We start from the raw sequence: 25,951 nt of genomic DNA on the forward strand, positions 1-25,951 counted from the left end.
GGCCCTGACATGATTTTTTTAAAAATTATTTCATTATAGTTATGCTAAATGCTAAGAGGGAAAAATATATGAGTCCTTCAAGAAGTCCTTTAAAGAGGGAGACCTAGTTTGGGTCATCGGGGAAGGATTCCTTGGGGACATTCCCTTGATGAAATGTAAGCAAGGACTTCAGTATCAAAATCATCCGGTTCAAAAGTTTAGTGTTCATTTCCACGTGATAAAGTGCCAAGAATGTGACGAGAATAAGGGCTAGGGTGAGGGCATCTGTTTCATGTATTTTAGTAAGAAAGTTTTAAACAAGGATGGACAGGTGACGAGGATACGCTGGTGTGACAAACAGGAGGTGGAAGCACATTCCAGTCAGAGGGAACAGCATGGGCAAAGGTCCAGAGGCGAGAAGAACCTGGCCCATCCAAGGAACAGGAAGGCCAGTATGACTGGAACATCGTGTGAGGGGGAAGACGGGGAGGAACGAGCAGGAGAGTGGGGCCAGCTCACACCAGGCTAGGGGTCCTGGTGAGGAGTGTGGGCTTTACTGGAAGGGCAAGAGTGAAGATTCTTACCTAAGGGAATTCTAGAGGGACAAGGTTGGGAGTGGGACCCAGGTGTCCCCAATCTTAATCTCCACTCTCAGATAAATAACTGAACTGCTGACTCTAATACCCTAACTTACAAGAGGCCAAAAGGTCACAAAACCTCACCAAATAAAAATATTTGGAAAAAATTAATACTTTCAGCACATTTCTAGCATGCTCCTTCGCAGGGCAAAACAACCAGTTAGAAATCTGTCAACCCATCAAACCAAATACTCAGTGCACCCTCCCTCCACTTCTAGATCCATCATTTTTTAATTTAAAGGCTTTTGACTTTAAAACAGCGGTTCTCAACTGGGGGCAATTCTGCCCTCCAGGGGACATTTGACAGTGTCTAGACACTCTTGGTTATCACAACTGGAGGTTGTTACCAGCATCTAGTGGATAGAGGCCAGGAATGTTGCTTAACATCCTACAAAGCACAGCACAGCCCCCCACAGCAGAAAATCATCCAGCCTGAAAGGTCAATAGTGCTGCGGGGGTGGAAACTCATAAGGTGGATGGTTTGGAGGTTTTTTCCCATCAAGCGAGGTCTCATTGTTCCTTAATCTTACTTTAGTAACATGTACTTGAAAGCAGTGATGGGACATTTCTTAAAATAACAGCTAAATGTCGTTAGTTTAGATCCAGCAATTATAACATGTACTTCTCTACTAATGCATACCCACTGAAAGGCCTCATATAAACAAAGGATTTTGCTCTGAAATAAAAACAGTTGCATAAACCAGCATTCCCAAGAGAAGATTCCAGGAGACATTACTTCTGGGGAGGCAAATAGTTGTTGAACAGATACTGAAGAGTACAGGCAAATACATCTGGGACACACTGGGTTAACCGAAGTTAAGTAAGTTTTCTTCTCCTTGCGGGACTTCTCAGAGGCTTTACTTTATTACTGTTTAAATTTCCGAGAGGGAGGGAATCTGAGTTTGCAGTATCTCCCAAACTTGCTGGAGCCCAGAACTCTCTATTCCCCAAACAACTGCACGATGAGTTTGCTGTCGACCACGCTCCAGGAAATGCTGGGTTAACAAAACTTCGAGGCAAGCTTTCTACACCAGGGAAGTCCTTCATGGGGAATAAACTAAATGCAAAAACGAGGCTCTTGATTTCCAATGAGACTCATCTGTTCACGAAAGCAGCCTTTTAAATTCTCTCCTGAGGAATATTCCAACTTAGTTCAAAGTACTCCGTATATTTAAAAACCAATAAAAACTGTAGTCCTTCTTTTAATCCCACATTAAGAATCCAAGGAATGCTCAGAATTTAAAAAGTTCTCTTTAAAAAGAATTCTCTAAGAACATATCCCAGACACAAAAAATTTTAAGTTTTGCTACATTTATATAACAGAGATACACGGAGAGATCCATGTACAGAAAGAACAAGCCAGAAAGACTGGCGCTTTAAGAGAGACCAGGAGATGTACAGTGAGGGCCACAGATGGGGAGGGAATGAGAGACCATGAGTGGACCAGGGAGCATCCACATGTTTACTCAGTATTTACTGAACGCCTACTACTTGCTAGGCACTATTCTCGGTGCTGGGATACAGCAGGAAATTAGGGTCATCAACTCTTGCCTTCCAGGGGGCCACAGAGCAGAGCAGAGAGAATGGGAGAGAAGGAGGGAGTTGCTCGCTGCTCTCGCTTCCTGCACAGGGGCCGTCTCGAAACAAAACACAGCATTGCGCTCGCCCCTCCCCTGAGGCCGGCAGCGCCCCGGTGGCCCCCCACCTTCCCAGTCCTCGTCCTACCTTGATAGCCACGTGCCCCTCCACCTTGTCCATCTCGGCCAGGAGTGCTGAGAGCAGAGATGACTTTCCACAGCCCACTTGGCCCACCACGGCCACCAAGGAACCTTCCGGAATGGAGAAGGTGATGCTGAAATGACACAAGGGCTCTGCCTCAGCCACGCCCTCGCCTGAACAGGTGGCAGCCCACCGCAGCTGGATGTCCCCCGAGTGGAGAGAGGCGGAAGGCAGGGCTGTTCCGAGCCCTGAAGGTCTGGAAATTATTCCCGCCGTTTCCCCCGCTAAGCTGAGCTCAGTGGCTGGTCTCAGCAGGCCGAGGTGTGTGAGGCCCCAGGCAGGCGCTGGGATGCAGAGGTGTCTCAGAGAAACCGAGGCAGTGGGAGACCCCCTGGGGGAGGCGGGGTTGGGGGGGGAGGTGAGGTTACAGTGAGGGAGCCGGACGGTGGAATATTAACAAAGCGGGTGCCCTGAGGGACAGACACCACAACGTGAACTCTGAGGGAAAAAGAAGGACGAGGCAGGGAGGAGTAAGGCTGGTCCTGAAGAGGTGGCAGGTAGCGGCCACACCCGAAGAGGCCAAGACTGGCGGTGCTAAGACGCTCACACCTCGTGGATGGGAGCCGCGGGGTCTGGAGGGGGCCCTGACGTGGGCGACTGAGTCTGCGAAACGGGTCTCACAGACGGCGGTGCACCAAGTACAATAAGCTCAACGCTCCACCGGCGAGACTGCCCGTCGGAAGACATGGGGCCGTCACGTGCTGCCAAGTCGGGGCTGATTCCGTGCACCCAGGGAGGGGCAGGCACCCGAGCCCAGGGCCTCGCTGGGTTCACTTCCTTGGCTGCGCTTTTCAGCGGATGCGATCATGACTCAGCCTATTAGTGAAATGCTGTTAGAGTTTGTGGTCACTGTTTAGTGCTTGTAAAGCTGCTGCATGGTCCCACCGATTACGCTTTTGTTCCTGCGCTGAGCGGAGAACGGACAATGGGGCCACAACAGAATGCGAAGCCCAGTGAGGCAGGTCCTGTGACTGTCCAGGTGGGAATGGAATATTGTTACAGGCTGAGGAAAGGTTTGGATTGGGAAAGGTCTTGGGAGTTCAAGGGCAGGAGTGGGGGCGTGGGTGACTAGAACGAGAAGGCAAGAGAGACAAAGAGACAAGACAGAAAAGCTAAAATTGAAGCAGGCAGGAGTTAAGTTAGACATAAGGAAGAACTTCCTGAGCATGCAGTCCCACCGGGGGTTTTCAAGGGAGGGGATACAAAGATTCTTTTCTTTAGAGAGTTTGTCCCCCCACCCCCATTTCCTGAGTTAATACACAGCAATAACTGGGCACCCAGTGAGGGGATAATTGTTAAGGGGCTCGGGGGATAAATGTGGTCCCTACAAAGGTCCCTCTGGCCCTGTGTTTTGGGGACTCCTCTGGGGAAGCCTCACAGAGCCACCAAGCAAGGCCTCCCCCGTTCAGAAAGGAGTAAGAGGCAGTTGACCGGTGGCCTGGAGAACCACGTCAACTCCCCGGACACTGTGTGCTTTGGGAAAATAAGGGCTGGGTGGGGAGGATCCCAGACGGGGAGATGACAAGAAAGGGTGACTCAGGTAGCCGGGAACCTTGGAAGGGATGGAGAAGAGCGATTCCATCCCGACAGCAAATCCCTGCTGACAAGAATTCCTCTCAGCTGACCCAGGCCTGTCTGCCACCACCTGCAGCATCACTGCCTCAGACCCAACCTGGCCAATCCGTGTGCTGTCTCTTCTGGCACTTGATTGGCTCAGGGAAGGGCACATGACCCAATCTGGACCAGTAAGAGGCAGGTGAGTCTCCAGCCCAGGTAAGAGGTACCCTCCTGGCTGATGGGGGCTATTTGCCATCATGAAGGGAGAGGCAGCTTGAGAAGGAAGCAGCACAGAGGGAAACTGAAAAAAGACAAGATGGAGAGGATCCTGATGGCACTGAGTCCCTGGATCACGCTGTACCTGAGAGTGGATCTCAGTGATGCAACTCCAAAATTTCCGTTTGTTGCCTAAGCCTATCTGGGCAGTGTTTCCGTCATTTACAATCCAAGGGAACCCTCTGTGCCAGCCAACTCTCACCTGCTCCTTCCAGCAGCCCAAGCAGGTATGACTGGACCTATTTCCCAGATGGGTAAACTGAGGCTCAGAAAGGCAAAGTGGTCTATTCAGTGTCACTGAGCTACAGTGTGGCTGGCATTCACACCCACATTTGACTAGCACCTCGTGGCTCTCTCCACATGCTGGCTTACCCACTTAGCGTCGGAGGGTCCCCCCTGGCCCACGTGAACGTGGCATTCTTCACAGTGATGCTGTTTGCGCCCCCGCCTGAAAAGCACCAGCAACAACATGTCAGGCAAAGACGGAAGTCCCGAGACTGAGCATCAGCGGGCTCTTTTTTTTTTTTTTCTAATCTTTGTTCGATACCAGGTACTAGACACTTGCACCAGGGCATTATCTCGTTACATCACTCCTCGTTTCTAAAGAACCCCAACCAGACCCACAAAGCAGACAGAAACCACAACAGGGTTCTGCCCTGAATGCCAGGAGGTCGCGCCATCCAGATGCCCATCTGGCAGAGGTGGGGGGACCCCCTGGGGTTTACTCAAGGCTCCAGGGCCTCCCTCACCTCATCTTGGGAGGATCGGGCAGCTCCGGCTGGGGGGCTGAGCAGAAGGCAAGGTCAACGGGGAACAAGCAGTTCTCTGCATCAAGCTGGCACTTGGCTGTTGGCCCTCACCACACCCTCGGCCCTCCCTTTATGTTCAAGGTGGGGTCCTGGGCCAAAGCACCTGGATTGTAGGTCTGTCTCCTAACGCCTATCTCTGCATCCCCTCTCCCGCCCTGCTCACATCACAGCAGGTCAATCTTTCTGAAAAACCAGTCACATACACCATGAAAAAGCAGGCTGTGCAACAGGATGTGGGGCATCACGGGGAGGGAAGAACGGTAAGACAAAGGCGGCTTTCTACATCCAACAGCGGCTCCGGATTCTAAGCTCCCGGCCCCTCTGTCTTCACTTACTTTCCCTCCCCTTCCTGTCCTTTGACGTCATGTCCCTCACTTAAAAAAACAACTTCTGACTCTTCATTATTAGCTTCCTTAAAACCACACAGAGATAAGACGGGCGTGTTTTTAAGCTCTCAAAGAAAGAGAGAAATTCCCCTGCACACCAAAGAAACAAAAAGCCCTGGCGAGAGGCAGTTACTGGTTAACCTGACCTTCCCTCCTTCACCCGGGCCCCGCCCCCTGCCCCCGTGGGACACAGAACAAGGAGGAAATGGGAAGGTGCTATTTAAGTACTTTAAGGAAAGCCACTTGAGTCAGACAAGCTAGAAAACCACCAGACGTGGCTGGGAGCTGCCAAGGTGGCCCCGTCTGACACCCACAGAGTCTGGATAAACATCTCAAAAAGTCAACCAGCCTAGGAAGGGGGTGCTGAGGCCAGGACCGCACCAGAAGGCCTGAGGGTTTTCCAGTAGGACACCTGGCAGGGAGCTGGGAGCAGCTGCAGGAACCTGAAACCTCCATGGGCTGTCCCAAATGTCAGCCCTGTGTTATGCAAAGAAATGTGACCCAGGAGGAAATGGCACGAGACCATCTACAGGGTAGTGGGGGAGACTAGGTCCTCGGGATGGCACAAACCGATGATCAAAGGCCAGGGAGGTTGGGAAGAAGATTCCAGCATCTCGTGAGTAGGGGTTCTCAACTGGGGGCAACTTTGCCCCCCCCCCAACAGATATCATGTCTGGAGACAGTTTTGGTTTTTCAAAATTGGGGTGGGTACTACCGAGATCTAGCAGGCTGAGGCCATGCATGCTGCTCAGCACCCTCTAATGCTCAGGACGGCCCCCAGGGCAAAGAACGCTCGGGTCTCCAGTGTCAGTAGTGCCAAGGCTGTGGAACTGGCCCTCGAGGGTTGGGTTGACAATGTCCCAGACCCCTTCTCTCTCACACTAGGGAAGTCACGGCCACCACATCTGGGGGGCAGGCACTGCGCTCAGTGTTGGACACACCACCGGAGAGATCTGAAAGCCCACGAGGTGCCAGGCACTGCTCAGACCTTTTAACCAGTGCATACACACATTCGCTCCTCTGACCGTATCTACTGGGCTCTCCAATCCCCGTGCGGCCACTGCCTAGCTGAACAGCCTTGGACAAGTTACTTAACTTCTCTGGGCCTCACTGTCCTCGTCGGTAAAGCAGGACTGATAAGAATGAGATGGACCCCAAACACTGTGGTGCTAGGCGCATAGTTAAGTGCTCAGTAAATCTCTGTAGGGCAACACTATACAGTGGGTAAGAGCAGATCCCAATAACTGGCTGTGGGTGTGAATCCTGCCTCCGCTTATTAGCTGTGCGATCTCAGGCAAGTGACTTAGGCCGGTTTCCCCATCCATAAAGGTTTCCACAGCCCCTCTGTGTGCTATGCTTAGCACGGACGTCCTTAAAACACAACACGCATGACGGAAGTGTCGTTTAAGTGAAAAGTAGTCACTGCTGGTCATGCATTAATATTTACTATTGGGGCGCCTGGGTGGCTCAGTTGGTTAAGCAACTGCCTTCGGCTCAGGTCATGATCCCGGAGTCCTGGGATCGAGTCCCGCATCGGGCTCCCGGCTCGTCGGAGAGCCTGCTTCTCCCTCTGACCCTATCCCCTCTCATGCTGTTTCTCTCTCTCTCTCTCTCAAATAAATAAATAAATAAAATCTTTAAAAAAAAAAAATTTACTATCAAGTGCTTGGAGACATAACTGGGAATCCAAGATCCCCCTCAGGGAGGTTGACTGGGAAAGGATAAATTAATAAGCTACAAAAGAAAGAAGCCTACCAATAAAAATCCACATAACACCCTGACAAAGAAAGGCACCTTCATTCCCATTACCCAGATAGGGAAACTGAGGCTCAGAGCAGGCAAGTGACCCGCCCAAGCACACAGAGTTGGTGGGTTGGAGCTGGTCAGTCTCCAACGTCCTTGTTGTGCCTGCCCATCTACCCAGAACAGAGTCAAGATCTGAGCCCTGGAACGGGCCCCTCGATGGGAGGCCTCACCCCCTGGCTGCCTCTCAGCGGGAAAGCACCAAGAAAACAGAAGTTGAAGTTCACCCGCCTGGGATGTGCAAGATAAGGCCCGACGCCCACCCAGCACTGCAGGGCTCCTGTTCCCGGGGGCCTCACAGCCCAACCCGAGGGGAACCTTCATGGCACAGAGGGACCCGATGCACACACCGTCCTTGACGGGCCTTCGCTCGATGCTGTCAGGCTCCAGCTCCTCGTGAGACAGAAAGATCCTGAGGCGTTTGAGGGAGACACTCGCCTACACAGAAAGCAATCGCAGGGTGCAGTTATTTTTAAAAGTATTTTTGCAAAAAAACAGACCGAGGCTAACTTGCGGTGGTTTCCCCTGGGTGTCGAGGGGCCCACATCCTCCCTCATCTCTGGCGGCTCTGCGTTTCCTACAAGAGTGTGCCTCAGAAGGAGAACCAGAACAGGTTTTGGTTCTTGTTTGTTCTCCTTTCAAAGCCCACCACCACAGGTATTAAAAAAGAGGGTAGGGGGATTGTCCTAGATGACAAGGGACTTCAGAAACAATAACCAAACGCGGTGGCCCCGTGTAAGGGTACAAGCTTGCAACCAGGGGAGAAAGAAGTCCTGGAGATATATTGCAGGGTGATTACGATCAACACGCTGTGAGCTGGCTAAGAGATGGCATCTTCATGGTTCCCAACAGAAAAAGGAAACGAAAATCACGTGATGTGACAGAGGCGTCAGCTGACACTCCTGTGGTCATTCTTTGGCCACACACGTTGGACACCTTAAATTTACAAAATGTTCTATATCGATTCTATCTCATAAAAGTAAACTGAGAAAGAAAAAAACCCACAAAACAACAGCAAAGAAATGCATGCTGAAATATTTATGGGTGAAATGTCAAGAGGTCTGGGATTTGCTGTAAAATTCTCCGGGGGCGCCTGGCTGGTTCCACTGGTGGAGCATGTGACTCTTGATCTCGAGGTGATGAGTTTGAGCCCCAAGTTGCATGTGGAGAGTACTTAAAAATAAAAAAGCCTTAAAAAAAAAAACAAAAGAAAGGAGTGAAGGAAGGAAAGAAGGAAAGGAAGCGGGGGAGGGGAAGACAGAAAAAGGATTTGATGAGCCAAGCGCAGCAAAATGTCGAATCTGGGTGAATGCTACATGGAGTCATTATTATACTGTTTGTTCTCTCCCTACGTCTGTATACGTTTGAATTTTTTCGTAACAAAAAGGAATTTTATTTGCTCATTTATTTTTTTAATGAAAGCATACAAGCAGAGTTGTACAACCAAATCTTAAGGTTCATTTGTCTGTGTGGCTGAAAATCGGGTTCTCAGTATGAATGCGTTCAAATGCTGGGGAGAAAAATATGAGAAAATACCACCAGTTGGAAAGTGTAGGAGCTTCACATAGAGTAAAAGTGTGACTGAGCAGCTAGTTTCCTCACCTTGCAGGGTCACTGCTGTGGACTTCAGGATTTCTGGGGGGTCTAGGTAGGGGTTTTTCCAATGGTGGGTTGAGGCCTGTCAGTGGGTTGTGAAGTCAGTTGAGTAAGCCAAGAGATGCAGTGTTGAAAAAGTAGAGTAAGCTAGAGCAGGGTCGAACAGACTGCATCAGAATGGGACAGGATGAATATTTCAGAACATTACAGAGCTCAGGGAAGCCTGCTTGCATGCAGTCTTTGTTTTGTACGTTCAAGCCTGAGTTCCTTGTCAAGAAGTCACATGTAGGGGCGCCTGGGTGGCTCAGTCGTTAAGCGTCTGCCTTCGGCTCAGGTCATGGTCCCAGCGTCCTGGGATCGAGCCCCGTGTCGGGCTCCCTGCTCCGCGGGAAGCCTGCTTCTCCCTCTCCCACTCCCCCTGCTTGTGTTCCCTCTCTCGCTGTGTCTCTGTCAAATAAATAAATAAAATCTTAAAAAAAAAAAAAAAAAGTCACATGTATTCCTTTCTTTGGGGCATGACCAAAATAGCGAGAAAGCCACCACTGTGAGCCTCGTCCAGCCAACTGGGCACAGTGGGACGGGTAATGCCGAGGGAGCTGTATGGAGGGGACCTGTATGCCCTTTTACTTCCTTTCCGCAGAAGACCCCACCCTCAGGCCCCTCCAGCCCCGCCTGTACCTGCACGATGCTGCTGATGACCATGGGGAGAATATTCAGGGGAAATCGGAGGATGTTGAACAAGGCCAAGGACACGAAAGCTTTCTGGGCATCCAGGATGTTGTTCTTGTCGATGGTCACGTAGACGGCAAAGGTAGACAGGGCCACCTGTAAGCAGAGCGTCCAGCACTGACTTGTGTCCCTGCATCAGACACAACCGTGGGAGCAGCTGCACGTCCCCCGCCGACCCTCCACAGTGTGTTCGAGCCTGCCCCACAACAGACGGCTGGAGGCCGCGGGAAACGCCTAAGGCAGTATCCAGCACACAGCAGATGCTCACTAAACACCCAAAGAACGAACCAGATAAATGAGCGGCCGGGAGCTCCAAGTCCTGGCCTCTGCACCAATATTCTCCAAGGTTGGTGCAGACACTGGACAGACATTCTGGGGATCCCTCAATACCACCCAGCGGAATCCCACCTCCGGGCCTTTGCCCCTGCAGTTTCTCTGCCTGAAACAACCTTCCCATCCGGACGGTGGCCTGGTTCCTCCCTCTGACCCTTCGGAGTGGCTGCCCTACCTCTCTACCCCAAACAACCCTGCTCTTGCTCTCTATCCTTTTATCCTGGCTTATTTTTCTTCACAGCAACTATCACGGCCTTTTACTGCCATACTGTACATATTGACTGTCTCTCTCCTGCAAACAACGGAAGCTCTGCAAAGGCAGGGACTTGGTTTTGTACACAGCAGTATCCTCAGGCCTCGAACAATCCCTGGCACATAGGAACACCTTGGGCAAGTTACCTCCTCTCCCCATGCCTCACATGTCTCATCCGTGAAATTTGGGGGTGGAGGTGGACGGTTAATGGCATTATTTAAAATTCCTTCCAGCTCACAGAATATATGATTTTATACCCCCAGGAAAGGAACATTAAAAGAAAAAAAAAAAACGGCAAGCAAAAACTAACAGGCAAAGGTACCGCCTTCCTCACCAAGTCAGACTTGCATTAAGCCCTGCAGTGGTTCCTGGGACTTAACTACGCAGGCTCCCAGCCGACCGGAATTTGGGTTCAGATGTTTGAGAGAGCAGCTCCTCTCCTCCCTTGCCAGGAGAAATGGAGGACACTCTCAGTAATCCAGGGCTGGGCTGCTCAGCTTGGGAGGAGGTAGGAGAGTAACAGGTGGATTCCTGTGCCTCTCCTATATTGCTGGGGACAGCAGGTGCAGGTGTCGCCAGGCGAGGCTAGTAACACACATCCCACAAGATCACCCAGAACATGCTATCAGAAGCAATCTGGACAACCCTGTACCCCGACAGATGCACACAAGTCCCCGCCCCCCCATTAGCCCCAGGATCCCAGAGTCATTAAAGGCTTCCCCTGCAGGAAAAAAAAAAAAAAAAAAAACACAAAACTGCCCAAGTCCTGCCTTTCCGAGCTCAGAGCAGCATGTCCAGAAGTCAGGATATTGGTGTCTGAGCCCTGCCTTCGGTGTGGTGTGGCCCAGTGCATTTGCAGGGTCAGAGTCACCTCATTTCCTTGTTACCTACTGGAAGGTAACATAGCTTAAAAATTAAAACCAACAGCTCTGCCGCATGTCAGCTCTATGACCCTGGGCACATCACCTCCCCTCTCCAAGCAAGCCTCTGCTTTCCTATCTACAAAATGCGAATCAGGATATACCTTCACAGGGCTGTTGGCAGCAAGAAATCAGGCACTCATGCAAAGTGCTTATTAGCACACTGCCCGGGGCACAGCAAAATGCAATATATAGCAGCTATCTTTATTTCTGGCTATAGGACTCAGTCCAAACTCCTTGGTCCATTCTTCCAAAGAATCTATTAACTGGGTCCCAAGACCAAGGCGCTGCGGAGTAGAGCTGGTTCCTTTCTGGTTCTGATGTTAACAAGCTGGATGACGCACCAGCCTCTCGTCTAAAGATGTTCTTACTCAGAACACCCTAAACACATCCACACAAAGGAACAGTATTCAGCCATAAAAAGGAGTGCAGCATGGACACCTGCTATGACATGGATGACCCTTGAAAACATGACGCTCAGTGAGAGAGAAGCCAGAACACACACAAAAAACCACGTATTGTGTGAGTCCGATTGATATGATACGTCCAGAACAGGCCAATCCACAGGGACAGAAAGCAGATGAGTGTGTGCCTAGGCTGGGGGAATGGGGAGTGACCATCAATGACTAGAAGGCTTCCTTTTGGGATGATGGGAATGTTCTGAAATTAGATAGTATTGATGGTTGCACAACCTTGTGAACATATTAAACACCACTGGGTTATACACCTTAAAATGGTAAATTATAGCTCAGTAAAAAGCGTAAGAACAAAAAACCCCACCTCTCTAAAGTCAGTCCATTTCACTTCGTACAGAAGTCAAAGTCTTGACCCCAGGCCCAGGGCCTACCTGGGTTGTAAAATCCCTTCCCTGTAACTTGCCTGACCTCCTCTCCTACCATTCTCCCCCCAGCTCCTTCTATTCCAGCCCCACCGGCCTCCACGGTTATTCCCTCTATAGGGCGGGCACTGTCCTGCCACAGGGTCTTTGCACATGCTCCTCCCGCTCCCTGATGGAAGCCCTCCCCTCCACTGGGCCTTTACTCAAGTGTCACCTCCTCAGTGAGGCCTTCATCTACCCTATTTAAAACTGCAAGCCCTCCCTAACACCGTGGCCCGAATCTTTTTTCTTTTCCCTAGCACTTACGACCATTTAGTATACTATATGGAGTATTTATCATGTCTACTGTGGATCACCTGTCTCTCCCAATTAGAATGAATGACCACTCCATGAGGCCACTGGATCGTGGCCAGATACTCAGTAAATAGTTGTGGATGGATGGATGGATGGATAGATGGACAGGTGAACAGATGGGTGGGTAGGGGCTGGATGTGCCTGGGGGCAGAAGAGCATACACTCAGAGGTGTCTCCTCAGCAGTGGGGAAAACCAGGCCTCAGGTAACTCGCCACCAGAGCACACCAGCCCCCCAAGCGCCATCATCAGGGCGGCGGCTGGCAACACAGAGCACGTGGCCCATCAGTTCCACAGCCCTGGCTTCTCCAGGAAGTGGAGGCCATTCTTCATCAAAGGTTAACGAGCACCTACTGTGTACCAGCACCGTGCACTGAGCAGTAAGGCAGGCTTGGTGTTCCTGAGACTCATGGTCTAGGGGAAACAGGTACTAAGTGAGTTCTCTTCAGCAGGGGGTATTTGGACATGGGTGGAGGTAAGTGGGGTCAGCCGAAAGACTGGGGCTGTAGGTAAGTGTGTGTGTGTGTGTGTGTGTGTGTGTGCGCGCGCGTGTATGTGTGTGTCATTCCCTCTGGAACACCTGGATCCAGCCATGCCTGAAATCCCAGTCATGCTCAAAACCAGCAATTTCCTACATTTTCAGTTTTGTGACTCAAAAATCCCACTTTCTTTTTTTTAATCTAGTCAATTTGAGTGAGGTTTCTGCCAATTGCAACACAGTTCCTGATTAACACAGTTTATTCAAATCTTTTACTCACTCAGTGATTCCCCTAGATTACATTTACTGAATGCGCACCATTTGCCAAGTTCCCTGTTCTAGGAATACCAAAAAAAAAAAAAAAAAAAAGATAAGGTCCACGTATGATCTAATCAGCAGAGAAGTACACAATGGATATTTACCATATGGAATGATAATTCTCCTAACCAAGGAAGATAAGGGTAAGCAGAAGATGAGAAGCTCACAAATCTTCCAAGACTCAAAATGCTAAATATTGACGGCTGCCTGGGGATACTATTTTAGGAAAGTGCATTACGTGTACATGATAGATGCCAGGCTCTGTATTTCAGAAAAACAATCCCATTAATCCCGCCAAAATGGCATCCCCACTCTTGTCTGACCTCCCCGGGCCTCTGTCTTCCATCACACCTACCGGTGGGTAAACACCTCATCACCCTTGAAGCGCAGGAATTCGCCAGTGGAAAGAACATGCAAACACCTTTCAAGGGAATCAAAGGCTACATATTTTATCCTAATGTAGTCAGAGGCTTTGGTGTCTCGGCCAGGGCCGAGGTCCCCAAGTGGCACCCAGGCTCATCTGTTTCATGCCAAACAGCTTAACAAACTCCATCTCTGGAAGCCCGTTGCCCCTGCCCTCCCCTCCCCCCATACTGAGTGGCAAATTCAAGGTCAAGAAAAGCTGTCACGCTCTTAAGCATCTCTTGCCATGGCCTCCTAATGGAGACCAGGGCAGGAGATGTTAACTGAAGGGCCACACATTCAGGTGACAAGCTAGAAACTGGACACTTAGAGGACCCAATGTGCAGAGCCAGGGGTTATGGGAAAAGGTCCCCCCACCCCAAGTGTAATACAGCCCAAGTATTAAACCCTGTCACTTTGTCCCTCTGGCTACAGAGCTTTTCCTATCAAAAAAAATGCAATTCAAAATGCTTCGGACTTCTGTATGATTTGCCATCATGTGTGTCAAAGTAAATAAAACAGAACATAAGTTTAGTTACATTGATGATGGATGGTCACTGTTAGCTGCTGTATGTGCAGGCTTTCCCTGGAAATACGCAGAAGAAACTGGTACAGAGAGAGAAGCTAGGTGACAGAGGTCTGAGGACGAAGACAGACCTGCGGTTCTCAACTGGAGGGACACCTGGCAATGTCTGGAGACACTTCTGATTGTCCCAACTGGGGAGGCGTGGTGGGGGGCAGTGGGAAGAGGTGCCACTTGGCCTCCGTTGGGTTGAGTCCACAGAGTCTGCTGAACACCCTATAACGCACAGGACAGCAACCCCGCCAACAAAGAAACAAAGAATTATCGGGTCCCAAATGGCAACAGTGCCAAGGTTGAGAAACCCTGTCCTAGACTTTTTGGTATAGCTTTAACTAGTTTTACCATGGGAATGCATCATTTTTTTTTTTAAAGATTTTATTTATTTATTCATGAGAGATAGAGAGAGAGAGAGACAGAGGGAGAAGCAGGCTCCCCGCAGAGCGGAGAGCCCGATGCGGGACTCGATCCCAGGACCCTGGGATCATGACCTGAGCCGAAGGCAGACGCTTAACCGACTGAGCCACCCAGGTGTCCCAAGGGAATGCATCATTATTTTTAAAATAAAATGTATCACACATACAAAGGAGAATAGTTAACAGTTGTAAACACACTGAGATTATTTATTTATTTATTTTAAAAATTTTATTTATTTATTTATTTGAGAGAAAAAGAGAGAGACAGAGCAACAGCATGAGAGGGGAGAGGGTCAGAGGGAGAAGCAGGCTCCCCACTGAGCCGGGAGCCCGATGTGGGACTCAATCCCAGGACTCCGGGATCATGACCTGAGCCGAAGGCAGTTGCTTAACCAACTGAGCCACCCAGGCGCCCCACACTGAGATTATTTAACAGTTTAGAGGAAAATAATCAAATGAACACTCTACATAACTACCATCCAGTCTTCTGATACTTTTTACTTCTAAAAATCAAAGAAAGCCATCAGAGATCTTGGGAAAGTTGGGGAGACCAGAGTGTCCTCAGAGAATGAGCTGGCGGAACCTTCTAGCCCCGAACACTGGAGTATGTGACACGGAAAGGATCTAAGAGAACTCAGAGTCCCAGACCTGCTAAAAGATGTCACTTCATGTACCAGCTCCAGTCAGCTGACAGGGGTCACCGGGAGGGCGGCTTGAACAGAACTCGGTGGCAGAAAACCCACAGCAGGTTGTGGATGTCTAGTGCAGGCATGGGAGCAGGGGGCAGGCAGGGGCCTATGTGACACGCCCGTGGGCCAACCCTTCCATGTTCCATACATGAGAACCCAGAGGCAGGGAGGTGGACTGACCGGCCTCAGGTCACTCTGTGAGCTGGCAGCCAAGTTCAGCAGGCACCCGACTCTAAACCAGGCGTCCACACCTGTTTATGTCCAGCCCATAGGCTTAGAATACTTTTACATAAGTATTTTTTTTAAATATCAGTATTTTATGACACAGGAAGCTTATATGAAATTTAAATTTCAGTATCTATAGAGAAATTTTTACAGGAAAGTAGCTATACCCGTTCACGTGTACATTATGTACGGCCACACTGGCAGGAAAGAAGGGATGCAAAACAGAACGTATGGCCCAGAACGTCTACAATGTTCACTAGTTGGTCCTTGGGAGACAAAGTTCACTCACTTCTGCTTTTTGCCAGTGTTTCTCAAACACTTTAGAGGAAAGGGACAGACGGAAGGGAAGACAATATACTTTTCATCTGATGACTTTCTATATGGTTTCAATTTTTTTTTTACAACGAATGACAAGTATATGTTGAGCCCCTACTATGCACTATTTTAGGCACTGAGGGTATGGCAGTGAACAGAGAAGACAAAATCCTTGCCTTCCTGGAGCTGCCTTTCTAGTGGAAACAGACAGACAGAAAGTCCATTTCAGAATGTGTTTGGCACCTGCCAAATCCCTGGCTTGTGATGGTCGGCAACAGATCAGAAGCTGACACCGTAATGTCACTCCACTATGGCACCAAGAGCATAGTTTAGTTCTGCTGGTGTGTTTTTCTTACCAAGACTTCCTCCACGAAGGAAGCAGAGGGACCTGCTTAACCTTCTGGAACAAATTTCTTATCTCATTGTGAACCTATAAACAAGCAGTTCCTGGAACTGGCTACTTGTGAGAGCTACTAAGGTGAATAAAATAAAGTGGGGGGGGGGGGGTGGCCATTTTTCAAAAGAGAAGGCCTTGCTGAACTTGTGACCTTTTGAACATATTCAGGTATGAAAACACACCAAAACCGCCAATGAGGTAGGCAAGGGTGAATGTGGCTTCACTCACCAGGAAAGGTGTGCAGACCCAAGTGAAGGTTCCCACAGCCGCCAGGTAGGCCGATTTCTTGAGCACCTTCAGCTCCTCCTGCCTGATGGCCAGCACCTTGTCCTTGAAGGCCAGTTCCCAGGCGTAAAGCTTGAGCACTTTGATCCCATTGAGAATCTCATTCATCAGCTTAATCCGATTGTCTTTGCTCTTCATGTGTGCCACCTTCAGAGACAAGAGCAGTCAACACCACAGCGAGGGGGGGACCTGCTTCTGGCCCTGGCAGCAGGCCCACACACAGCATCCCCATTGGAAAGGGGGGCCTTCCAAAGGGTGGGACAGCTGACCCTGAAATCCCTGAGATTGACCTTGAGAGCACCAGAGACCCTTTCACCAAGAGAAAAAACCTGCTTTGGATCACGTTAAATGGGACGTGGAGACCCCTATTAAATTTAGATTTGAGAAGCAGAAACAAGAACAACCCTGCAGGTGTCCAGGGAAGGGGGGCAGGGACCCTACTCTACTGATCCAAACACAAGACAGGTATCAATGCTGGGGATTTTTTTGTTTTTTTTCTTCCCCGCTCTGTTTTCTTAGTTTCTTTACTGAGCCATACTGCCCGTTAAACAGCATCCAGCACTTTCCAGATGCCGAGCACTTTTCTAAGCATTGGACACACATCTAGCTACTTCATGCTCACAAGACCCTATCACTGAGGGCTCTGGTCATTCCTGGTCATGGATGAGGATGCTTTTTAAGTCCCGTCAGATCAAAGCCAGAGACTGATGATGTTTCAAAAGTGAGCCACTCAGGGAAGCCTACATAGCATCAGGAGGACGAAAGGTGACAGGGTCCCTTCACTGCCTAACCTCCTTCCACTTGTACCTGCTGAGGCCTCCTCATTCCAAGAGGCCCACGCCCTGGGACTCATCTCCCCTCCTGCATCCTCAGTGCAGCTAAGTGCTCTCATTTGCAATTCCACAGGCACATCATAAATAGCCAGCAACAGGGGAGCAGAGAAATAAACTCTGGCCCCGCTCCGTTATGGACTATTTGGTGCCAGTCCAAGAGCATGAAGTCAGATTATACGGAAAGATCCCTGAGACATAGTGTCAAATGATAAGACCAGGCTGCCAAATGGGCCCATGCGTATAAAAATGTACATGGTGGTAACACCACAAAGAAACAAACCTAACTGTAAAATCACATCTCTCTATAAATACACGGAAAGTTCTAAAAAGGTCTGCTTCAGCATGCTCACTGGCATGGAGACGATAGGGAAGGGGATATCCCCTTTTAATCTATACTCTTTTCTATCAACAGAACATGTTTTATGAGGAGAAGGCATGAGCTCTGGTACTTGGCTATTTAAAAACTTAAACAGTACAAAACACTTCTGAAAATAGTTGAACACTGCGCCTAGCAAAAGGTAAGAGGTGAAAAAAGTCAGGGAGTAATTTTTACTCAACTCTCGAAAATGCACAGGAAACACATAAATGACTGAATTCTGTGGGAAATAAGGAATTTCTCAGAGGCTCACAGATGTGATTTTGGTCACTGGCCTAGGAGGTCTAGCTATTTCAGGAACTCTCAACCTTGGCAGTCCATCGGACTCACCCAGGAAGCTTTAAAAACGGATGCCCAGACGAAGTGAACCAGAATCCCAGAAATGGAGCCCAGGTATCAGCATTTAGGAAAGCTTCTCAGGGATTTCCAACAGGCATGGAGGGCGGAGAACCTCCGGGGCCTGCGCAGAAAGAACTTAGCTAAAACCCAAATGGAAAGGCCCTGACAAGAGCCCAGTTTGGAGCCCTACGGAGACAGACACCTTACCTGGTAGGTCTTGGTCTTCATGGCCATCACGGCATTGAGGGGAACCATGAGGATCATCACAGCCACCCCGGCCAGGACGGATGGGCCCAGGTTCTAGGAAAGAAAGAGAACAGAGGCCTTCAACAGGAGGCTTCCCTGGCTGAGCCACCCCAGCTGATCCTGCAGACCTGGCCGCTCGTCTTCATGGCAGCTGTGTCACCCTTAGCCGGCGACGGGCTGTTAAGAATATTTGGATTTATTCGTGAGCATCTCTTGGGGTCCTACAACCCCTTTAAGAACACGAAGGGGCCAGGTGAGTTTCGGAAATTAGAACTTTAGAAAGGTGGGGCGCCTGGGTGGCTCAGTCAGTTGAGCCTCCAACTCTTGATTTCAGCTCAGGTCATGATCTCGGGGTCCTGGGATCGAGCCCCATGTGGGGCTCCCCACTCAGCAGGGAGTCTGCTTGTCTCCCTCTCCCTCTGCCCCTCGCCCTGCTCTCGTGCTTTCTTTCTCTGAAATAATTTTTTTTTTTTTTAAAAGAACTTCAGAAAAGTCATAAGGCATTGAATAGAAAAGAGTTAACACAGCCAGCCTGACAGTTTATCTTGTTTGAAGGCCTGCTTACAAATTTGGCCCTTGGCTGGCATCTGGGAGCTTGGATTTAGGGAGGGCTCCCACCATTCTCAGAACTGGTAGGAGTGGTTCATTGGGCCTCATCTCTTTGTATAAATGATATGGTTTATGCTGAACCCCCCCTTTGTCTTCTGGGAGTCTAGAAGTCTGGTATGTGCCAGGCAGAGGCTACCTGTGTCACCAACCCCCAATAAAAACCCTGGGCATTGGGTGTCTATCAAGCTTCCCTGGCTAACAACATTTCACACGCTGTCAGAACTTGTTGCTAGGGAATTAAGTGCATCCTGTATGAGTCCATTGGGAGAGGACTCTTGAAGTCTGTACCTGCTTCCCCCTGATCCCTCCCCACCGTGTCTTTACCCTTTGCTTTTCCTGCTGTCATAAATTAGAGCCATGAGTCCTCCTAGCAACTCATCAACCAGGCGTGGTCTTTGGGACCGCTGACAGAGGTGTGGCCATATATTGCTTTACATGCCCCCTGGGGTCCTAGCACAGCACTCCATCATCAAAGGTACTGATTTCTCAGCACCAAAATAGGAGTATTCACACTGAGAAGATAATCAAGATCATAAATACTTCCCATTAGTTCAGGTCAGGTCAGGTTATGGCACCACGTGAGTTAAGGAAAACTTCCAGAGCTTTTGCATTTGGGGATTTGTAGATAAGAGGTTGTAGAAGTGTTCTATTATCCCAACTGCAGATAAGAAAACTACCCAAGAGAGGTTAAGAGGCCAAGATAAGATACAGATCTCCATCTTTTAATTTTGACACCTAAAAAGAGACACCTTGAAAAACTGGCCCAGGACATGTACCCAGCGGATACACATGGATGGAACTATAGGGTAATGTGATTTTTTTCTCCCCCTTTAAGCATTTGGAAAACCAGGAGTGCTCATCTCTTCCAAGTCATCACCCACAGGGGCACCAGTCCTAGTCTCCCGAAAAATGCTGCCATTGCTCATAATGGTTTCTGCGAAGTATCTCCACCCAGTGACGATTTATCCACCTTGGAAAATGAAGGAAATTTCTACCAACAATTTAAAGCATTCAGAATGAACTCTGAAAGCAAATAGTATTTAAAAGATACTTTAAATACGACACCATGTGCTGTTCTATGAACGTAACCTGCACTGCTTCACTCCTTCATCCCAACATCCCTATGATGAGAAGTACCATTACCACCACCAATTTGCTGATGAGGACACACTGAGACTTAGCGACATTAAGTGATACGGTCACAAACCTAATCAGTGGAAGAGGCAAGATTTGAACCCAGGCAGTCTCATCGCGGAGCCCACACCACTATCACTATCCTATACTGTGGTTTTGATGGTCACACAGAGAAATCCTATTTTCTATCCAAACCAGTGGTTCCCAAACAGGGAAGAACTGCTCCCGGGGGTCATTGGGCAATGTCTGGAGACATCCGGGTCACAACTGGCCAGGGGGAGGGAGGGTGGGGGTTGTGTTCTTGATATCAGTGTGAATAGACCGGGGACACTGCTAAACGTCCTGCAGTGCACAGGACAGCCCCCCAACAACAAAAAACTATCTGACTCCAAAAGTCAGTAATACACTCAGCAACCCTCATCTAAAACAAAACAATGTTCTTAATGGTTCATAAATCAACCCTGGAGGCCGATTCTAAAAGAAGTGTTCCAAAAATATTTCACCCGTGGCTGAAATTTCTGGGGAAGTGGATACCCCAGGATGTCAGCCCCAAAATACATTTAGATTCTGGTATTTATTTCTAAGTTTCATTTCTAGAAACAATTTATAATCACTCATCTTCTGCTGTATAAACAGACAAAAAAAAAAGTAAACTACAGTCAAATTAATGGATAATTTGCTGTGCACCTATTAAGTACCAGGCCCTGCTGGGACTACACTCATGAGAAATAAAAAATAAGGCAAATACAGGACACTAAGGGGCGCCTGGGTGGTTCAGTCAGTTAAGCGTCTTAACTTAGGTTTGGGTCATGATCCCGGGGTCCAGGGATCCAGTCCCGCATCTGGCTCCCTGTTCATCGGGGAGTCTGCTTGTCCCTCTCCCTCTGCCCCTCCCCCGCCACTCATGCTCGCTCTCTCTCTCAAATAAATACATAAAATCTCTGAAACAAAACAAAACAAAAAATCAAGAAACTAAGCCCATGAGTAACCAACACACTTATCAGGAGAGGAGGGGCAGCTATACTGAGCAGCAAAAAAGCTATTCTAGAAAGTAATGTCAGAGGAGCTCCTATACTGTATTATTGGGATTTAAAAAAGGAAGAAATCCATCTAATCAACAGGGAAAAGCAATTTGAATGTGGCAGTTGTCACAGCCTTTAAAGATGGGCAGGACTTCATCCTTAGCGAAGAAGGGAAAGGAATTCCTGGCAGAAAGAAAGACACAGGCAAAGGCTCAAAGGTGACAAAGGGTAAGTCATGTGTTAGGTCATGAGCACCTCATCAACTTTTCACTTTGGGAACTGCCCTTCCTCATGTGGAGGGGCTGTCAATCACAACTCCACACTTTCAATGTGGGAGGGCGTGTGACCTGGGCTGGCCAATCAGAGAACTCTGCCTCCTGGTTCACAGTGATTGGTACAGGGATGTGACTGGGACTGTGCCCGGTCAAGCAAAGGGCTCCGTGGGACTCTGGCTAAGGAAATGAGGAATGCAATATTCTCTTTTCTCTGACACTGCTCTCAGGAAAGAGGATAAAAGCCCAAAGGTATGGAAGCCACCAAGGAAAATCCCATTGAGAATAAAGTCACCTCAGAGGCAAATAGGGCCAAGAAATGATGAAAAGAGTGAGCTTGAGTCCTTAAAGCACTGCGTGAACTCCTGGATAAATCCATGCCTGAAACCATACCCTGTGCTCTGCAGTTATATACACCCGTAAAATTCCCTTTACTTGTTTAGACTATTTTTTTTAAGATTTTATTTATTTCACAGAGAGAGAAAGTCTGTGCACACGTGAGAGCACAAGCAGTGGGGAGGGGCAGAGGAAGAAGCAGACTCCCCGCTGAGCATGGAGCCCGATGCAGGGTTCTATCCCAGGACCCTGGGATTATGACCTGAGCCGAAGGCAGATGCTTAACCAACTGAGTCCCCAGGCACTCTGCTTATTAGACTATTTTAAAATGGATTTCTATCCCTTACAACTCAGAGAATCTTGACCAACACAGTTCGAGACTAGTGAATAAAGGAATCTGGCTGGTGTTTGAGAGGATAAGGTGGGAGAAATATGCTGTGTAAGTTATAAGATTGTTAATTATAAACACTGTCAAAAAAAGGACAAATGCAAACAAGTATCATGCCAGCAAAAAGAGCATAAATCCAACAACCAAGGAAACAGGAATTATCCAACAGACCACAAAATAAAATGTGATTGATGTCAAGAAAAAATAAACCCATGAATTACAGAGGTTCTTATCACCGACACCCACTCCCTCACCCCCACTGCCCACGTGAGGTGGTCCCTCCCTCTTGGAGATGGGAACGACGTCAAACACACACCAGCCACAGGAGGTAGAGAGCAAGGATGACTTGCAGAGGAGCCGACCAGATCATGTTAATGTACGTGGCCAGGTCCATGAACCTCTGGGCGTCCACAGACATGAGGTTGACAATCTCCCCGACGGTGGAGGATTTTCTGGCTGAGTTGGTGATCACCAAGGCCTGCAGAACAATGGCGAGAGAAAGTGTGGCGGTGAGTGTGGCAGGCAAGAGCCCTCCCTCCAGGCCCATGTGGAGGAAGAAGACAGCTCAAGAGCGGAAAGCCCACTCTCTTTTCTCCTGCCTTGCTGCCTTATCTGCATTCCCAGCTGATATGTCCCATCACAAAGCCCCAGCTCTTATCAATGACCCTCACTGTCTCATCCTGACTTCTGCAATATGGAAGGGACCCCAAGGCGCCTAAACCAGGGCTTCACACACTTTAGGGTGCACACACATCACCGGGGAAATCTGTTACAGTGTCATTTCAGATGTGGTAGGACTGGGGTGTGGGGCCTGGGACGATGCATTTTCTAACATGCTCCCACATGATACAGATGCTGCTGGTCCGCAGATCACACTCAAGCAGGAAGGTCAAGGTCAGGGTTTCTCAACCTTGGCATTACTGACATTTGAAGCTGGATACATCTTTGTGGGACTGGCCTGTGCCTTGCAGGGTGCTCCCTAGCATCCCCAGCCTCTACCCATTAGATGCCGCCACCTCCAGTTAGGACAACCAAAAACATCCCCTGGAAGGATAAAATTGCCCTGGTTCTCAAACACGGGTTTCACACGATTACCTAGGGAACTTAAGAAATAAAGGTGCCCAGGTCCCACCCTCAGAGATCCTGATTTTGTCCGTCTGCGGTGCAGCCTGGGCAGTGGGAGTTGCTGAAGTTCCCTAGGCGAGTCCAACTTACAGACAGGACTGAGGACCAAAGAACTGGCTCACCTGTCCTCACTATCTGCTAGGCAGTCTCGTCTCAACCCATCAGCTCAAGCAGTGTCTCTGCCCCAGAAGCTAAGAAACTGAAGGGACCCAGAAATTCCCATGGAGCTGGATGTGCACGAATGCCTGCTAAATACTCCCACTATCCAGGGAAAGGACCACCTGCTCAGCTCCAATGGAGAGTTAGAACAAGCTCAGGGTTATCAACAGCAGAGTGACCATGTGAACCCGGATTTTCCCAAGTCGAGTGCCACCTAAGAAACTCAGTTCCTTACGGCTGACACAGGCCTCAAGGAGATGCTTCACGTCGGCTTTGCTACGATCTCATGCCCGGTGGTCAATCCTTGCCAGCTACGGTCACGTGGGTCACCGTCCCACTACTGCTTCAGAAGCTGGGCTTGAAATCCTCAAGGTGGCCCCATAGTGGCCTAGCCAAGTCCCCACAGTTTCTGAGGCGACAGTGTGAGACGTCAACGTGAGCCCCTGGGCATCAGGCCCGGCCCTCACCAGCTTCCGGTTGACCCCACCCACCTTCCGGTAGATGACACCCGCCTTCCGGTTGACCCCACCCGCCTTCCGGTTGACCCCCCCTACCTTCCGGTAGACGGCGCCGATGACGGCCGTCTTGATCCTCATGCCGCTGACGAAGCAGATGTGGAAGTACTGGTGCAGCACGAGGGTCTGGAGGCAGGCGCTGACGAATAGCAGCGCGGTGTAGAAGTAGCCCTGCCAGTCCGGGGCCTTCTGATTGTTCACGAAGTTGATGAGCAATCTGTGAGGGAGCAAGGACAGAAGGACGGGAGCCTGACGCACACGCGCAGGGAACAAGTCCTTCCATTTCCGCATTTCCATTCTCTCCGAGCCAGGCAAGGGGGGTGTTATTCCTTCCATTTTATGCATGGAAAAACAAGCCCACAGGGGTGATAGTACCGTGCAGGGTGCCTGAGCCTTAGGCTTCTCCTACTGACTGCTCTGGCTCATCACCAGTCACCCGCAGGTGACCAGAGAATGAGAGGCAAAGGTAGGAAGGCAAAGAGAAGGAGCATGTGGCCCCCAGGAGACAAAAAGAGGTAAACAGAGAGAGGACGGAGGGGACCTCCTTTGTGACTTTCTGTTTTCAGGCTGCAGTTTGATGCAGTCTGGTTCATTTTCTTGTTCTTGGTTTCCCTAGACATTCCTCTCTCTTCCTTCCTTCGGCTTCAGGGGAAGTTGGTTTGTTACCTGCAACCGAAGTGGCCTGAGTTCAGATGGTATCAAAGCAAAACATCAGGCAAAGCGCGTGAAGACAGAGAGGCTTGGCTTTAAGCCCATGGCGGGGCACACCGGGTGACCCAAAGTCAGAGGTTAGGAGTACTGCCAGTGGAAGGTCAAGGACACAAAGACTTGCCCAGCTGAGAGGGAAAGGGTCTTACTTTAAGATCTCTGGGCCAGCAAACATCATCAGGTCGTGTAGGGCCTTGAATAGGAAGCTCATGAGGAAGTAGGGCCCGAAGGTCTTGTATAACACCTTGAACAGAGACGGCTCCCGCTCCTTCTGGGGGGACTTGACAATCAAAACCTCAGCCTCCTCATTCACATCCACCTGCGAGCCCCCTTTCTGCTTGGCGGGGTCCTTGGAGGAGTACGCCATCTTTGCCTGCTGCCTGGAACACAAAGAGTGTGGAGTGGTTGTGGGGTCTTCCGGAGACTCAGCCAGCCGGCCCGGGGAGAGGCCCAGAGCACCCCACCCCTCGGGAAGGCCGGCCAAAGAAAACCAGTCACTGCAGAGAGGCAGCTTAGCACACTACTTAGGAGCACAGACTCGGGACCTTGGCCGGCCAGCTGTGTGACTTTCAGGCAGGTTCCCTAACCAGCCCAGGTTCATCACCTGTTCAACGGGGATACAAGTAGGATCCAGCTCACAGGGCTGCTGTGAAGATTAAATGGGTTAATATTCACGAAGGGCATTGAAAAGCTCAAGGCCCACAATGATCTACAGATTCGATGCACTCTCTTCTCAGAATCCCAGCTGACTTTTTTATAGAAAATGACAAGCTGATTCTAAAATTCATACAGAAACTCAAGGGACCCAGGACAGCAAAAACAATCTTTAAAAAGAAAATCAAAGTTAGAGAATGTACACTTTCTGACAACCATAATCAAGATAGGCATAAGGAAAGGTAAGTGCGCACGTGCACACACACACACACACACACACACAATCAATGGAACCAGAAATAAACCTGATTGATTTCTGACAAGGGTGTCAAGACCGTTCAATGGGAAAATAATCTTTCTGGGGCGCCTGGGTGGCTCAGTTGGTTAAGCACCTGCCTTCACTTCAGATCATGACCCCAGGATCCTGGGATCGAGTCCCACATCGGACTCCTTGCTCAGCAGGAGCTTCTCCCTCTCCCTCTGCCCCTCCCCCCTACTCATGCGCTCTAATAAAATCTTTTAAAAAATTAAAAAAAAAAAAAGGACAATCTTTTCAACAAATGGTGCTGAGAAACCAGACAATGAAGTTGGACCCTATTTCATTCCATACACAAAAATTAACTCGAAATGGGTCAAAGACCTAAACACAGAATTACAACTACAAAATTCTTAGAAGGAAACAACTGAGGGGCACCTGGGTGGCTCAGTCGGTTAAGCATTCAACTCTTGATGTCGGCTCAGTTCATGATCTCGGGGTTGTGAGATCGAGCCCCACGTCAGGCTCAATGCTCAGCAGGGAGTTTGCGTGAGATTCTCTCTTTCCCTCTACCCCTCCCCCAGCTTGCACACATGCATGCGTACTCTCGCTCTCTCCCAAATAAA

At 49.4% G+C, this 25,951-nt stretch overlaps 1 protein-coding gene and 1 long non-coding RNA gene across 5 annotated transcripts in view; one reads left to right on the top strand and one right to left on the bottom strand.

Moving 5' to 3' along the window:
• The window catches only part of ABCC1 (ATP binding cassette subfamily C member 1 (ABCC1 blood group)), a 62,524-nt gene extending 37,702 nt beyond the window's left edge, over nucleotides 1-24,822 (bottom strand). Inside the window, exons 1-9 of one of the 4 annotated variants that reach the window (XR_014145338.1) lie at nucleotides 24,565-24,822; nucleotides 23,747-23,924; nucleotides 22,225-22,386; nucleotides 18,109-18,201; nucleotides 16,297-16,500; nucleotides 9,502-9,648; nucleotides 7,578-7,665; nucleotides 4,602-4,677; nucleotides 2,343-2,469 (exon numbers count right to left, since the gene is read on the bottom strand). Coding sequence is in view for 3 of the 4 variants with exons in the window: in XM_081819973.1 (XP_081676099.1) it covers nucleotides 2,343-2,469; nucleotides 4,602-4,677; nucleotides 7,578-7,665; nucleotides 9,502-9,648; nucleotides 16,297-16,500; nucleotides 18,109-18,201; nucleotides 22,225-22,386; nucleotides 23,747-23,924; nucleotides 24,565-24,782 (1,293 nt within the window). In the remaining variant the exon portion in view is untranslated. The remainder of the gene's footprint in view (nucleotides 1-2,342; nucleotides 2,470-4,601; nucleotides 4,678-7,577; nucleotides 7,666-9,501; nucleotides 9,649-16,296; nucleotides 16,501-18,108; nucleotides 18,202-22,224; nucleotides 22,387-23,746; nucleotides 23,925-24,564) is intronic. The other 3 variants (XM_081819973.1, XM_081819974.1, XM_081819975.1) reach the window with 3 other exon arrangements.
• Nucleotides 3,242-7,579, top strand: LOC145721582 (uncharacterized). Its single transcript, XR_014145340.1, has 3 exons — nucleotides 3,242-3,375; nucleotides 4,017-4,152; nucleotides 7,349-7,579. It is a non-coding gene; the product is annotated as an uncharacterized LOC145721582 (long non-coding RNA).
• Nucleotides 24,823-25,951: the final 1,129 nt, after the last annotated feature.

This window comes from Leptonychotes weddellii, chromosome 5, assembly GCF_054177405.1.
Source record: "Leptonychotes weddellii isolate Sample4059 chromosome 5, ASM5417740v2, whole genome shotgun sequence".
NCBI lineage: Eukaryota > Metazoa > Chordata > Mammalia > Carnivora > Phocidae > Leptonychotes > Leptonychotes weddellii.